Raw genomic sequence first — 15,851 nt, forward strand, 5'->3', positions numbered from 1 at the left:
TGGTCTCTTGTCCCACCGATGCTATATTGTTTTGAAGGGATGTTTTGGTCTTCTTGCCTATCTCTGCTTTTTTGTGGGATCTTCAAACCCCAGAGCTTCCCCTTGCCTTGCTCCCCCCAGCTCTCCCCATCCCTTCTAATCTCCACAGGAGTTTCTATATTAGTCTGAGTGGCTGGATAGGTCTCAGCCTCCATCTGGGGGGATTAAACCTAATTTATCCTCTTAATTCAGCAACAACTTCCTCGCCAAATCTTCTTCCTAGCTTCGCCTTTGCCCCAGAACTTGGCTAGTACTTCAGGGTCGTACCTCCGAGGAAAAAAAAAAAAAAAGGAAGAATCCCATGTCAATATCGATGCTCCCTGGGTGGGAAGCAGCCGAGCTGGGGTCTCGCAGGGCGGGACGGGCCGAGGACATCTCCCGGGAAGGGGGAGGGCAAGAGTCCCCGCTGAGGAAGGGGTGACACCCCGCCCCACGGCACCTAGGGGTGGGTCCTGACTGTCCCCCTCCGCGGGCAGAGCTGGCCAGCCGAGGGGTCTCGGCGGCACGGGGGTCTCCCGGCAGGGGACGCCTCGACCCCTCCATCGGGGCTGGGCCGGGCGGCGCCACGCGGGGGAGGTGCCGCGCCGTGCCCCGCGCCGGGCGGCCGTAATCCCATCAAAGGGCCGGACCCAGCCTCCTCCCCCCTTCCATTTCCGTCCGTCCCCGTCCCTGTCCGGCGCAAGTACCAGCCCTGCGATCCGCTCCGCTCCAGCCCGGCTCCCCGCCCGGTCGCCGCCCGCAGGGGACGCGCGGCGGCGGCGGCGCCCCTCGCCCGCGGCCACCGGCCCCCAGCGCCCCGCTCGGGCGGGGGGACGCGGCGCACATGGAGAGGCCGGGCGGCTGTCACCGCCGCTGCCACCGCCGCTGCCTCGCCCTGCTGCTGCTCCTGGCTTCGTGCATTGGGTGCGCGGCCGCGCCGCGCAGGAACATCCCCCGCCGACAAGGTAGGGCGGGCGGCAGCGCTGGACGGAGGGTGCCCGCCCCGCACCGACAAAGTGCCGGGTCCCGTTAGCACAGGGGCTGCCCCTGGCCGGGGACAGGGGGCCGGGAGGGTGACGGTGTCGGGGCAGTGCCTCGGGTCGGGCCGCCGGGCTCCGTCTGTGGGAGCGCGTCCGTGAGCGGGTGCCTGGCGGGGCGTCCGCTGCTCCTCGCCCTGTGAGCCCCTGCTGTGCCCACTCACGGAGAGGAGAGGATGCCCAAAGGTAGTGGCAGGGAGTGTGCCACCGGGAGCCGTGAAGTTGCGGAATCGGTGTACGATCCGTTTCTTCTGGCATCTTGCACCCAGTGCCGGTGGGTTCGGTCGAGTTACAGACCAGGATCAGACTGAGGCTACTGCGGAAGGACTTTTTCCCTGGATCCCGTAACCTGCGGTGCTGCGTGAGCAGAGTTAGGATCCAGGTGAACGTCTGAGCCGGTGAACGTCCGAGGTGATCTGTCGGCAAGGCTGTGCTGTGGCTGTGACATGTATGTGTGTGGCAAGCGAGTAACATAAGACATGGAGTAGTAAACGTGAAAGGAAAATTACTAGGAAAGCAATCATTTTGTCCAAATATGTAGTTATTCTGTACAAAGCATGATGTGGCCCTGATCCTGCTTCTGTCTGAGCGCTACCCGTGTCCTGCGGGAGGATTCTCACGACTGTCGGGGCGGTTTGTGAATTGATTGAGGAGGTTGTTCGTGATCCTTAGTGGCTGAAAGTTAAAACTTGGAGTCTGAGCAACTTTTACAGCCCTTTTACAGTCTGCAGTGTATGAAACACTGAGGTAAAATGTAAACAGCGAGATGGGACACAGTGCATGGGGAAGTTTGACGTTCTGCATGCTTTAAAAATCGTGGTGCTAAGAGAGGATAACTATGTTCAAGACTGTGGAGTCTTTGAGGCCAGCTGTGACTTCTATCACTGAGTACACTGGGATTGGTTCAATTGAAAATATAGTAAGTTTAGTAAATTCTACCCCAGCTCACAAAGTGTTTGTAGGTTCAGATCCTTTTTGTCTTTATTTCACAGTGTTTAAAGATTTGCATTGCTTGTTTTTAGAGTCGTTATTGTGCGTTCTCTTGCTTCTGAGAGAAAAAACAAACAAATGACTGTACAGTTGGAATCTTAATACTTAAATACAGCCTGAGCTTAAAACCCTGACTGGACAGATGGCTAATTTTACTGGTCTGACCTTGTCTCTTAGGGATCTAGTCCCATGATCCTTGCTTGGCATAATAGCTGCCATTAAGTACTTGAGGAAATTAGGCAGACAGTCGTTGTGAATGATATGATTAGTAGCTTGTGTTAAAAAAAATGGATATGTGGAGTTGTGGATGGAAAGTTATAAATATTTTTAAATATTCCTCTACTGTATGATACTGATGTATTTGTTTCCCCTAGTTACAGCAGAATGACAGACCTGGGGAAAATGAATTTCAGTGCATTAAAACAGTTTAAAGCTTGGAAACTAATTGTAGCATTGTGAGGGAGATGAATTAGTATGCTAATATTGTGTTTACTTTTGTTAGTACACATTTTGTGTTCACTTTTTATAACATATTTCAGGTTCACTGACTGATTCAATCATTCCATTTTTACTTCTTTTGCTGTATAAGAAGTAATGAGTTTTATTTGGAACAATTTTTTCCACAATTTGTGCAAACATTTGAATATCCACTTGTAGCAAGATTTGAAGAGGGAAATCCCCCAGACAGTTGTGTGCAGCACTATATGATTTAAATCCCATCTGCATTCTGCCCAGGGCTATTGTAATTGCAGGCTTCTGAGAACCTCATGGCTGAGTCCTTACTGTGAAACGTTGGTATCAAAACACCGAGAACAAGTGTAGTAACTCATAGGTAACTCACGTCTCTTCCTTATTCTGCAGTACATCACATGCTGGATGGTTAAGAGTGGAAAGGAACTTTCATTTACTCACAGCTCCAAAATCACACAATCAGTGAATAAAGAAGAGACAAGATAGTGAAAAGTTCTTTAAGATATTTTTTTCTTTCACTTTGCCCTTTTAGTAGCAACAGAAGTGAGATTTGTACAGGAATTGTAACTGAGGTGAAAGCTAAAGGTTATATTGAGAGAGAAGTCATAAAACGAGTTCATATTCAACAACAGGAACTGACTGGGAGGTCCTGTGGCTTGAAAGAAAAAAGATAGTAAAATGCATCTCCATTTTCCCCAAGTTTTAGCTCAGGGCTCAGCTTACAAAGATTGATTTTGTAATCCCAAGAAAGCAACTGACTGAGAAATCTGTTTATGAAGTTAAAAATATATAGTCAAATGGTCAGTATTGCAACTTCTTAAATTAATCTTCAGGGAAAAAGGCTATCGTGCTCAAATATGAAACATCCTGATGACTGCTAAACTCATTTGAACATTTATTTACAGTTACATAATACATTTGCTGGAGACAAGGAAACAGGATGACAGACTCCTTGGGAAGGGTTTAAAACAAATCCTTAGACACTGTGTCGTGAATAGCATGGTTGGGAGCAGATTAGCCCGGGATTCTCTATATCTTGTATTCCCAGAAGCTGGCACTCTTACTGCTGCTTTCGCATTGTTTTCTTGCTTTTGCCTTCTGCAAAGACACAGGTTTTCACCATTTCTCTTTCAAGTTTCAACTGGTTGAAGATTAGAGAGCCTAAAACTAGCCCCCACTACGTTACACTGCTGCTAATGTGAACACAATAATATTGAATTTTAATGGTTCTATGATTTTAAAGAATTAAAGGGGAAAGAGCTGACCAATTAGCTGATTTCCTGTGGATGTTCATGGCATAAAGTTGTTGCACTGTATTGCATTGATGCTTTTTTAGTAACAGAGTGAAAAGTTCCAACGCCCTGTAGAATAATAAAACCATTAAGTTGGTCTGCATGGAGACTAAAAATAATCATATCTGATGCGTAGGAATGCTGCTTGTTTTATATATATATTATGCTTGCCAGCTAATATAAACAAAGAATTCGGCTTGTATCTATTTCCCAGATGTCCATACCGGTAGACATCACTGGCTTTGTGAGGAAGTGCTGGAGGAATCAGATCGGGTAAGGTCTGAAGACTTTACAAGAGAATAGCGCTCAGTATCAGGGCCAGATTTTGAAAAGAGCAGAGAACCTTGGTTAGCACTACAGTAAATGACTTTTTTTTTCCAAAGAACTTGGCACTGTGATACTTGAATTCTTTAGAAAATCTGACTATAATAAGAGCTGTTTGATACAGAACACTTTTGAAAGTCTAGCCATATTTAGGTATTGAAACAGGCAAAACTGCCTTGAAATTAGGCCTACAGATATAAAAATGTAGCAGTCTTTGGGAAAGCACGTACTTGCTTGAGTTTTTAAATATTACAATTTTTTTTGAGCAACAGTAGAGTGAATTGCAGTTCAGTGTCATAATAAATCCTACATGTAAATCACGAGAGGCTAGGGTTGATTTGCTGCTGAATATGAAGTGTCTGAGAAGAGGAAAGAGTCTCAAGCTAAATGATTCCTAACATGAGGGCTGCAGAGCTGTCAGAGATAGTGCGTGTCTGTGAACTAAAACCAATAAAGAAGATGTGAATAATTTATTCAAGGGAAGATTAATATCAATCTTTTATTGTTTCAGAAATATCTGATGTCTTCAACACCAATAAAATCAACCAAGCACTAATTATATATGTATTTGTCACATTTGGGTATAAGTTGCGCCACAACATTATGTGACATTCCTATTTTAGGTGGACTTGCTCTTGCTCTGGAGTCCATACTCTGGTAAATTCAGTATGTTTTCTGGTTTTAGTTAGCCTCACTCACAGCAAAACTTGTTGTGTCCTGTCCATCCTGAAATTGCTATCTTCCTCTGTAAAAGGAAACTTTCAGTAAACGTTTTTCTTGGGCACCATTTTCCCAATGCCCTATCTAAAATGACTATTCAGACTTTCACCAGCATTCAGAAAGGTAAAATAAGACAAGACATTTTAAATATTGGTGGAATTATACTATACCACACATTGGGGTTCCCAGTGATGCTTTGGAGAGGAGTGGTTTTTTTGGAGTTAAGGCACTGGGGCAATCCTTGGGAAATCCTTCTGCCCTGAGGCCATCACAGACTGTCTTTAAGAGTTTACCAGTCCTCCTGAGGCCAGATTTTCATTTTTATAAATGGGATTAGAGTGGTTTTACGCTTTTATCCTTTTCCAACCATGACACATTAGACAGCGGTAAGACTTGGGATAAGCATAGTTTTACCCCAATTTTAACCAGTGTTACTAGACTTTAATTTAGTGATAGTATGTAGGTAAATGCCTCCGTATCTTCCAGAGTTCCTTGCACAAAAAACCACCCTCTTTTTCTCTGGTAGATATGCAGATACACTGGACTAGACAGAGCACAGCACTGTGTACTGTGTACAGCTCATGAGGAGCACACACAACAGTCAGACTCATCTTGAACTTAATGGCAGGGATTCTGAGTGTCAGTCATCCAAAAGACACCTGAAGGAGCAGAAGAGTACCATGTCTTAAAATGGAAAATTTCAGAGAATGAGTTCCCTTCAGTGCCCCTCAAACTCATTGATTAGCTAAGAGTATACTTGGGTCTTTCCTGTTCCTCAGATCACGCTTACATTAGGACTCAAACTTGTGCCCGATTCTGTTTCTAGCCCTTTAATGTGGTCTTATTGGAAATAAAATTTATTAAAAAAGGTGCCTAATGTTGCTGCTTCATGTCCTCAAAACAGGACTGATAGAACATTTTCAACAGGGAAGTGAAACCCTAAAATGGCCAAAGAAAGTTTTTCATATTAAAAAGTTATTAAAGGATATTAAAGATACCTGAAATCTAAGTAAATTGCCATGAATAGGTCTTTGCAGAGTCTGTTATTTCATTATGGAGTGTACAGTTTGGCCATATTTATTGGTGAATGTGCACTACTGTTCTGTGATCACATAACAAAAGATTTTTTAAGCCACAGGCACAGGAGACTATGTTAGCTGTGTGATCTTGAATGAAATTTCGTAATGGTTTTCTGTGCAAACAAATGATCTATCTAAAAAAAACCCCAAAAACCAAACAAACTCCCAAACTGTTCTTCATAACTAATTCCAACTGAAAGGAAATAATTTTGAGTAGGGCTAGGCAAAATTTAATTTCCTTTTATTTTTTATTTTTAGTGAAGATGCTTATATATGAAAACCAAATTAGTTATTTCATATAACGTGAACGTCCAAACCACAGCAAAAGATGAACTTTTTTTTTCAGACTTTTCAGGGTTGCTGAGCTGAGAACAAGCACAGCCAAGTTCATCTTTGAGAGTAACTGCTTCAGGAGGGCTTAAGCCACTGCAAATTGGATGCTTAGGGAGAAAACTTCATCACGAGGTACCTAAATAGCCTAGAGAATGATACACTGTGTGATGATCCATAAAACTCTGCAGGTGAGAGGTGTATAATGTGAAACACATCAAATGCATGCCAGTTCTTCTGTCGAGCGCAGTGTAACTACACCCAGGAGTAAAGATTACCGCTGAGGAAAGTCAATGGTATATTGACCTCTAATGAAAGAGGAATCCACACAATATTGGCACAGGGAGCCATTTGTTCAAAAGGAAGAGAACAGCTATGGGGCCGTGGGAGAAACACTTTGTTGTGTTGGTGGCTTGCTGACCCTGCCGTTGAATAGTCAAAATGCATTGGCTTAGTTTTCTTAAAAAGATCTCTCATTCAAGCATTGCCAGAATTAACATGGATAATTTTTAGAGCTAGAAGGTATAAACCATATGCAGGTGCTAACATATTCTGAACCCGGCTTTCTGAGTGTATCCTCAAGTAGTGATAGGGTGTGTTTCTTATATATCTATCTATCTATCTAAAACAATATAATTATATATATATATAAAATATATAACAATATAATTATATATATAATATATTATATCATTTTATATATACACTATATATAATATATAATTATATATTATATATTATAATCTAATTAATAATATAATATAATAATATATATAATAATGTGATTTATATATATATAAACCTTGTAGTTAATAAGTAGTGATAGGGTGTGTTTCTTATACATATATATAATATATATATATTAATCTTATAGTTAATAAATACTTTTTTAATTACAGTGCAGATAGCAGTTATGTTAAGAGAGTCCTTCTGAGAAGACACTCAGTGGTTCTGGTTTCCCCATGTCCTTGGAATATAGTCAGTCTAGTTTAACTCATACAGAAAGATCTTTGAAGATGGAAGACTCCCAAGCCATGTTATGCTTCCCACCTCTCTCAATTTTAAAAGTAATTTAAAATTGCTGGCATCTGTAAAAATCATGGCAGAGTCAAATATCAATACCTATGTACATTTAGAGTTTGCACTTCGAATCATGTTTCTAAAATGAGGGGAAAGGGGCATCTTGTGCATGTTGACCATGCTGCTTTCAAATACAGAAAGTCATTCTGATCCTTCTGGTATGTCAGAGGCATTGTTACACATATAAAGTTTTAAATCAAGACTGACTTTGTGTTGCTGGGCTCATAAATCTTCTGAAAAAAATCCTAAAGGCAAAAATTATACAGTATTTTACTGAAGTTTAATTCTTTCATGCATGAAAAATTTCAACTGGAATATAATTTTAGGAAAAAAAACCTTGAACAAAACCCGTCAAACTACAAATGATGGAAAGTAGGTGTCTAGGACCAAAACTTTTATGGTTTAATTAGACATAGCAGAAGCCAGAATTTGTTCCTTGGAACGGAAATGTGAGCTCTTTTTCATATTCTGGTTTCTAGACAATTACAGAAGAATGTAACATGTTTCTAAAAATAAGCAAACATTTTATGAAAATGACTGTTTACAGAGATGTTGGCGTTGCAGCTGATACTCCAGCCATGCCTGGAGGCCAGCATTCTGCTGGCATTTTTAGTTCCTGTTCCCATTTCATGATGTTCTCGTGCCCACATGAACCTGTTGTGTGCAGGTTGCTACTGTTCTCATCTTAATGAACAGTCATGGTGGCAGCACTGTGATGTGTTGATTTGTGCAGCCAAGAGTTGTGACTCTGTCCATGTGTGTGTGAAATGACTCACTCAGTAGTGTGATTGGTGCCTTCCAGCCATTTACACTTGCAGTGTCGTAAGATCATAGGATAGAAGAAGAAACCTGCAGAATATAAGCAATTCTTTCAGGCACTTATGGAGAAAGGAATAGACAACGACTAAAATGGGTTTAAAGGGGGAAAAAGCAAGCTGTTTGAACCAGCTGATGGTAAGAGAAGGGCATGGCTTGCGTGAGATAGCCCTGGTACAGGTTTGGGCCAAAACGTTTCTTCAGGCTGCAGAAAACAGGGTGCCAGTGGAACAGGGAATGCTTTGAGAGAATTAGGGAGCATTAGGCACTAGCTTTCTAGATGTCAAAACTGTGTCTGGGTCTTGTGCTATTTTTTTCCTTACATATTTGGTCTTAATGCTGTGATATATTTCCATCTCCCATTGTCTCTTACAGTGAAGAAGGTTTTGTCCTTTCCTGTCATTCTCCCAGCTTTCACATCCTGCTGCTTGTTACTGGTTTTCTGGATACACAGCCACGTCCTACATTAAATTATTGCAGAGATTCAGGTTTAAAAGACACATCTACTTCAGTCACTTAGTAGAGACAAAGACCTTCCTCTGGTTTTTACTGTTAGTGCTGGTGAATGGAGACACTTCCTGACTGCAGAAGGTACTGAAATTGTCCCATTTCTTATGGAGGAACTGCGTTGGAGAAGGATTTCCTCCCTAACCTGGCCTTCAGCAGCCTTTAATAAAACTTCAGTTGCCATTGAGCAGGTTTCTCCTGTCAGGTCAGGGTCACTGTGCAGTGGCAGCCTTTGTGGATGTGCTCTTGCACTCCTCCATTAGGAGGAATGTTGCCTGGAGGTCAAGTGAGGTGATCCTTCCTATGAGAGGGACACATCTGCAGTACTGGCTCCAATTCTGGGCTTCTCAGTAAAACAGGAAACATGGATATACTGCAACGAGTCTGACAAAGAGCCACGAAGATGAATAAGTGGGGAGAAGCTGAGAAGAATAGTTCAGTTTTGGGAGTAAGACACTTGTGGGGATCTTAAAAATGTTTATAGCTGTTGGTTGGAGTAATGAAGATGGAACCAGGCTTTTCTCAGTGGTGCCCTATGACAGAACTGGAAGAAATAGGCTCAAACTGAAAGCAGGAAATTCAATTTAAATATAAGAAAATACTTTTTTTTTTACTGTGAGGGTGACTGAGCATTTACCCTGAGATGTTGTGAAGTCTGTCCTTGGAGATATTTAAATCCCATTAGGCAAAGTCTTGAGCAACCTTCTTCAGCTGAGCCTGCTCTGAGCAGGGGTTTGGACTAGGTGATATCCAGAAGTGCCTTCTAGCCTCAGCCCCTCTGCGATTTTTCAGTGTGTCACAAGAATCTCTTGAAAATGTCTGTTTCAGGTCTCACCTTCATCTTCCTTTGGGCTGTCTTTCATCCTGTCATGGACTGGAAACACCAACTGGACAAACTACTCTGCTTTCTACAGGGAAATGGGTGTTTGCTGGAGTTTTGATTGGTACAAAGATGTTTGGTGGGAGGTTGCTACCCTTTGTCTTCTGTAGCTGTATGAAGCCTGTACCAGAACTTTGGGGATAACAAACCATTTATTTTGTGATCCTTTCTGTTGCATGACCAGATAGTTTGTGATTAATGAGCAATGAGGTTCAAAACAATCACTCAGGATTTGGAGGGATTGTGGGAAACCACGATGCTACATGTCTAGTCCTCACCCTGCACATTTGTTGCTTGTCACGTGGTCAGCTTTGTCCTCTTTGTACTTTAACCTTTTTGCATGTGTGTCTGTAAAGTGTGTGTGATTGTAATTTTTTTCTATCTGACCACTTTTCAGGAAGCTCCTGTTGCATTTTGTTTCTTGTACTAAGAAAGCTATTTCTTCTAGAGCTGTTTTGTTCTGAATTTCAGCAAGAGAGAAATATGTAGTAGATAAAGCAAACAGATTAAGGGACATCTAGGAGAACATTTTTCAAGTATCGTGAATAATTTTGCCAAGATTCCTGTTAAAGAAAATAAGCTTTGGATAGCAAACACTTGAAAAGTACATCCTTAAGTGATACTGATAGATGGTAAAAGAAATTTTCAAATTATTTATTTGACATTTTTCAGTTTAACTGGCCTTTTTATTTATAGATATATTTTTATCTATATAATGAAACTGTATTTTTTGATAATAAATACAAAGTCTTTCATATATAGTTCTCTTATATATTGTACCATGTTATAAATGCTCAAAAATGCAGCAGACTGACTTTTATCCTTATTTTTATAATTTCATTTCATTTCAGTGAAATTCCTGCTTAGTAGTTTATTTTCACCAACAATGCCTAAGACTCAGTCGTGAACTTCAAGCACTATTTGATCAACTTTGTTAGTGTTTTCCTCTTTCTGCTTCAAATTGTTTTCAGAGTGCCATGCTTTCTGGAGCTCCTATGGTATTAGTGCTTCCTAGCACCTCAGATGCATAACCCACGAGATAAAAGAGAACAGCTTTCTTCTTTTATTATTTTTTTTATGGTGGAAATGGATTGAATTCTATCACATGGCTCAAATCAGTGCCAAGAGGAAGGGAGAAGCCCTGGGATAGGAAGGTGGAGAGAAACACCTGGAGGAAGAGGGATGGAGGAGTGGGGAGGTGGCAAAGGGAAAGGGATGAGACCTTCCCCTGGCCACTGGCAGTGAGCAGCTGCTTTTGCCCAGAGGAAGGATGGAACTGTACATCTGGATCGCTGAGTTTTTTTCAGATGCAGTTTCCCTTGTGCTTATCTCAGGCAGCCTGTGCAAACCCATGGGGCTGCCTGGCTGGAAAGCTGCTTTCTACTGCCCCTCTGCTGAGTGGCTTCTTAAGTGATGGATGCTCACAGTGTAGTCCAGGTATAGAAAACTGTGGAGGGAGACAGGGTTGGAGGGAATGCCAGGATAAGCTATTGGCATGCTGGTTCTTAAGCAGCCTGTCCCACTGATTATTAAAGTCTGTTGCACGGACAAGGTGTCATCCTGTTGCTTGATTTCAGCTACCTTCTGGCACTTAACCCTCTGAGACACTTTTTTAAAAAGTTATTTGAAAACTGGTGAAGCAGCCACTAAGAGGGCAGGCAATGGCAGGACAGGCAGGGTGCTGGCAGCAGGCAGGGCTAACTGCAGCCCACCAGTCATGGACACATCCACAGGGACAGGACATGACAGAACCCAGCCAGGAAATCCCAAGCCAGGAAAAATGTTGGGCTTTGCATTCAAGCAGTCAGTAGGCTGGAGTAGTGTGAGGTGAGCTTCAGTGCCACCCCTTCTCCAGGAATGGGAACCTGGCTACCATTTTCCCCTGCCAGGCCGAGGTGCTGCAGAAATGTCAAGAATTACGGCAGCCATGCCCCAGCTCTGTGGCTTTAACAGCCAAAGCACAAGCTGGATTTTAAGGGACTGAGCACTAGATTTTGACTCAGACTTCCAGAAAGGCACCTGAGGTTATGCAGGTGGAGTGTCTTGGTGAGGCTTTTTACAACCCTTTCATTTACTCTGGAAGCGGAAAATGCTTCCATCAGGTGAAATATTTCACCAAGTTGTCTCAGATGCAGGTACAGTATATGCAAGTTTGCATTTGTGTTAAACTGCCTCCTGATTGGTAATTATTAAGAACACAAACCTGTAAGAGTTGCGCAGAGAGTTCCCCATGTGTTCCTCTTGACAAGACAGGTATAAACTAGGTATAAACTAGACCTTTGCTCAGAGATATGATGTCCCCTGCTTTTTATAGCCTTCAGCACCAGGAATTCCCCAAAAGTGATTCCAGTGCGTAACCATCCAAAGCAGTTTTTTCTATATCTGTTTCTTAAATTTTTTTTTTTGAGAAAGCACTTTCTGCTTTTCGTTCTCACTGTGCACTGTGCAGAGCTCACTTCCTCTCTTCTTCCCTTCTCTGCAGAGTTGGAGCCTTCCCAGGAGCAGACCTCTGCTCCAGGGAGGAGTGTAGGGAGGGAATCAGGGCTTCCTACTGCTGTCTTTCTGTTCTGTGACCTGCAGGGCGAAGGCAAAGCAGGAAAAGCTGCGACAAAGTCACCAGTGACATTGTGGCTGTTTGTAGTTAATGGGATTTGCTGTGTTACACTGTAGCTTAAGTGCTGAGCTTTGTCTCCTTCATTCCCCTTCCTTAGCCTATAAAACCCCTGGTGACTGTCACCTCAGATGTACCTGTGGCAGATAAGCGACGCATCAGAAAAACATCACGTGGGTCCTGTAACAGTAACAGTCTGTTGCTGTTATAATGTTGAGGGCGTTTTTTCATTGTGGGTTTTTTTCAGTATTTTTAAAGGACTAATGAAGGTTGGGTTAGTCTCTCCAAAGATTTGTGCACTGTGGTCTGGCTCAAAACCCATGATGCCTTTACAGGCCCATGTTACCTGCCCTCTCTGCGCTGGTACTCAGTGTGGCAATGTGCAGGTGATCCAGTGCATTTCCTTTTGTCAGGATCTGATGCAGTGAGAGGCAACTCATTCAGAGTAACGACTATTGGGGTTTTCCCATTTTTGTTGTTGGTTTTTTTTGGTGTTGATGTCGCTACTCTGGGTGCAGAACCAGGAGAGACTGGCTGAGATTTTCCGGTTTCAAGTCATTGTCCTTTGTAGTTATTGTGGTTGTGAGATTCTTGCTCTCTTATGTACTGCTGCAGGGCAGTGGGAGCTGGAAAATGCTTCAAAGAAATATAAAAATGGCACATTTTTTTCATTTAGAATTTCCTGACCTTTTCAGTTTGTCATGCTGTCTTCCTTCCACTCTGGTGTTTGCATAACCTTGTTCTGTCTGTAAAAGGAAGGGAAACAAGAAAAGACCTTATTGCTGTTTATTGTTTTATAAATAAGGATTTCACCAATATTTCAGTGAGAGAGAGTGGACCGTAATGTATTTTGTTTCACTTCTAGGAATGGGCAAGCTGTTTTCCTGGAAAGGAGCTATTACAATGATAAAATGCTATTTCAGTAAAACTTGGGGGTTTTATGAATTGGTGAATGCAATGAAATAATGTTTCAAACAGAAGAAATTCAAGGATATTTCTGGAAAATCCTTTGTTCTGAAAACTTCAGTTTAAATGTGTTTGAATTATTTTTCATGAGGTTTTTTATTCCTATTTCTTCACACTGTGACATGTTGGTAGTGATAGCTGGCATTTCATCAACAAATTTCTCATGTTTCATGGAACACAAATAGGAGACACACCAACCTGGAAAGTAAGGAGTACTTCAGTTAGTATGTCTTAGCTGTTACTCAGAGACATTTAAAAGTAAAATAATGAAATGCTTATCTCCTTTAATTGGCCTGTGCCCTGTCATTAGTAGTAGTACAGAAAATGTTGTATAAAGATTTTGGTTTTCCAGCCCACAAACTACTAAAGATGAAACGAACCATCTGCTTTCGCTGAAATGTATTACCATATTATTGCATGAGGAGTGCATGAGTGAATTATTTGCATATTATTTCATGATGTGTAAGTATCTGTGATTACCTGCAGGCCTTGAAACAGCAAATTCATCTAAAAAGAAAAGATAAAATGCAAAATATAGTTAAAATTCTAAAAGAAAAATTTCTAACACCAATCCTTCCAGATATTGCATTCATCGCTACTTCTAAAAAAATCTGTTTGCTGTCACTATTATTTTAACCTAATTTAAAATTTAAATTAGTTTTGAAGTTTACTGTAGAATAGTTGTACTATTAGTACACTGTAAAACAGTAAAGATGAATTTTATCCAACTCATCCAAAGCACTTCAGATGCGAAGCTTGTGAACACTAGAAATTTTTTTTTTTTTTTTTTTGAAGTTGGGTTTCTTTTCTCATAACTGTTCATCACTGTAGTAAGACTTTGGGCTCAGTCCATGACTGGAAGGAAGGAGAAGCTTGCCTGTGTCCACATAAGCAGTTTTCTTGCAGTAGTTGAAGGAAAAGATCAGGCTGAAGAGATTGCTTAATTCATCACAGTAAAGAATAGCATAATTGACTGGCCCAGGCTGGGGACCACTCCCAGGAGGCACTTAATATGTGGACAGAGGCTGTTGTATGTAGCAAAGGGAGCCACAATGGAAGCAATACTTGTATTGAGATGGGATAAGCTTTTTTACCATCTTTAGTTTGAATTGTTTTTGTGAAGCAAGAAGTTAAATAATGGTCGTTATTTGGAAATGGTGAAATTTACTCCGTCTGAGGGAAAGGGCTCATGTATTCTTCAGCTTACTTGCAGAGCTTGTTTGGTGACTTCTTTACCGGTTTAGCAGTTTTTGCACATTTTTAGAAGTACAGAGCCAAAGATGTATAAGCGAGAAGGAAAATAGCTTTAAGCAGAAAAGTAAACACAATATTGTCAGCTAAACATTGTTTATCTACAGCCAAATCCTCACTAATTTCTTGTATTTGATATACTTTCATAATGTATAGTCATAATATGTGTAACAGTGCTCCCCTTTAGTTAATGCCTTCTTTACATGGGACTGGAGTCATTGCTTCCATTACCATTTTGGACAATATTGAAATTTCTGTGCCTGATGGGCCAGAAAGGAGAACAACAGTGTTTGTACAAAATGTGTTTACTTGTATTTTTTTATATAAATTAATTCCTTATTCTTTATGATCAGAGCAAATCTCCATGCCTTCTGAGGTATTCACCAGACCAAACCGCAGAGCACATTGCCAGAGGGGATCATCACTGTGGTGGATTTTCAGAATATGTGCAAGCAGTGAATAAGTCACACCTCCCTTGCTTGCAGATTCCCAATCCAGTGGGCTGCAGAAGAGAGTATGCTCTGTTGTAGTTTTGCACTGTGAATGGTGCTACCAGGTTAAGAGATTTTGTGCTGAGTTTTGAGAAGAGGTTTGACCTGAACTCTTTGAGTACAAATACCCAAAGAGCTTACCCCTGGAAACTATTTTTATTTTTAATGGTCTAAACATGACATTTGACATAAAGACATAAATATTTAGACCAGTTTCAGTATCTGTTTCTAGTGCGCCTAATACATGATGCTCCGTAAAATCATGCAAAATACGTGAAGCTCATATTTATCTCAAAATAGTTTGTCAGTAAAGCAGCAATATATGTTGCAGCAGTTGTGATCAGCTGCAAACCACTTTGATATGGTATTGCAGTAGAGTTGTTCAAAAGCCATGACATCTCCTGCAGCTCGGTGCCATAAACATTGCTTGTGACAGATCCTGCAGTCACTTTGCCGTGGTTGCAAAGGGAAAGTTCAGTCCAAAAATGGACGTTTTTTACTTTCTGCCTGGTTTTGTGAAATTCAGACTCTTGACAACCAGCAGTGACTCTGAATGCCCCGATGCACATTGCTAGGTTGTCAGGGCAGGAGCGGTGACAGCAGAGGACTGTGGGACTGCCACACTGCATGAGATACTCCTCTCTGCCTTGCCCTCTGTTCTCCCCAGGAAATAAGTCTGTGCATGGGTCAGGGATGACACAGGCCTTCCTTTTCCTCTTGGCTCCTGGATTGGGCATGAGGCAGCCCTCTCCCTGACAAAGGAAGTGCCATGTGCCTGCTTTTTGCACAGTTTTATCACGGAGAGGGCAGGAGGCAGTGGTGTGTGAGCGCTGAGCTTCATTTGAGGCTGCTTCTGGATACAGTGCTTACACCTGGTTCCCAAGCACGCAACCTGCTACTGCCCTTGTTGTGCTAGGGAAATTTCTAATTTCCATAGAGTTTTCTCTAAATTCTAGGGTTAATTAAACAAGGAGGATAGAAATATAGG

At 41.8% G+C, this 15,851-nt stretch overlaps 1 protein-coding gene across 2 annotated transcripts in view; it reads left to right on the top strand.

The window, feature by feature from the left end:
• The first annotated feature begins 751 nt into the window (after nucleotides 1–751).
• Nucleotides 752–15,851, top strand: part of EGFLAM (EGF like, fibronectin type III and laminin G domains) — a 72,801-nt gene continuing 57,701 nt past the window's right edge. For both annotated transcript variants that reach the window (XM_051772345.1, XM_051772346.1), the window contains exon 1: nucleotides 752–983. In XM_051772345.1, coding sequence (XP_051628305.1) covers nucleotides 863–983 — 121 coding nt within the window. In that variant the 5' untranslated portion in view covers nucleotides 752–862. The remainder of the gene's footprint in view (nucleotides 984–15,851) is intronic.

The sequence above is a fragment of the Manacus candei genome, unplaced genomic scaffold (genome assembly GCF_025592945.1).
Source record: "Manacus candei isolate 608988 ecotype Guabito, Panama unplaced genomic scaffold, ASM2559294v1 h1tg000152l, whole genome shotgun sequence".
Taxonomy (NCBI): domain Eukaryota; kingdom Metazoa; phylum Chordata; class Aves; order Passeriformes; family Pipridae; genus Manacus; species Manacus candei.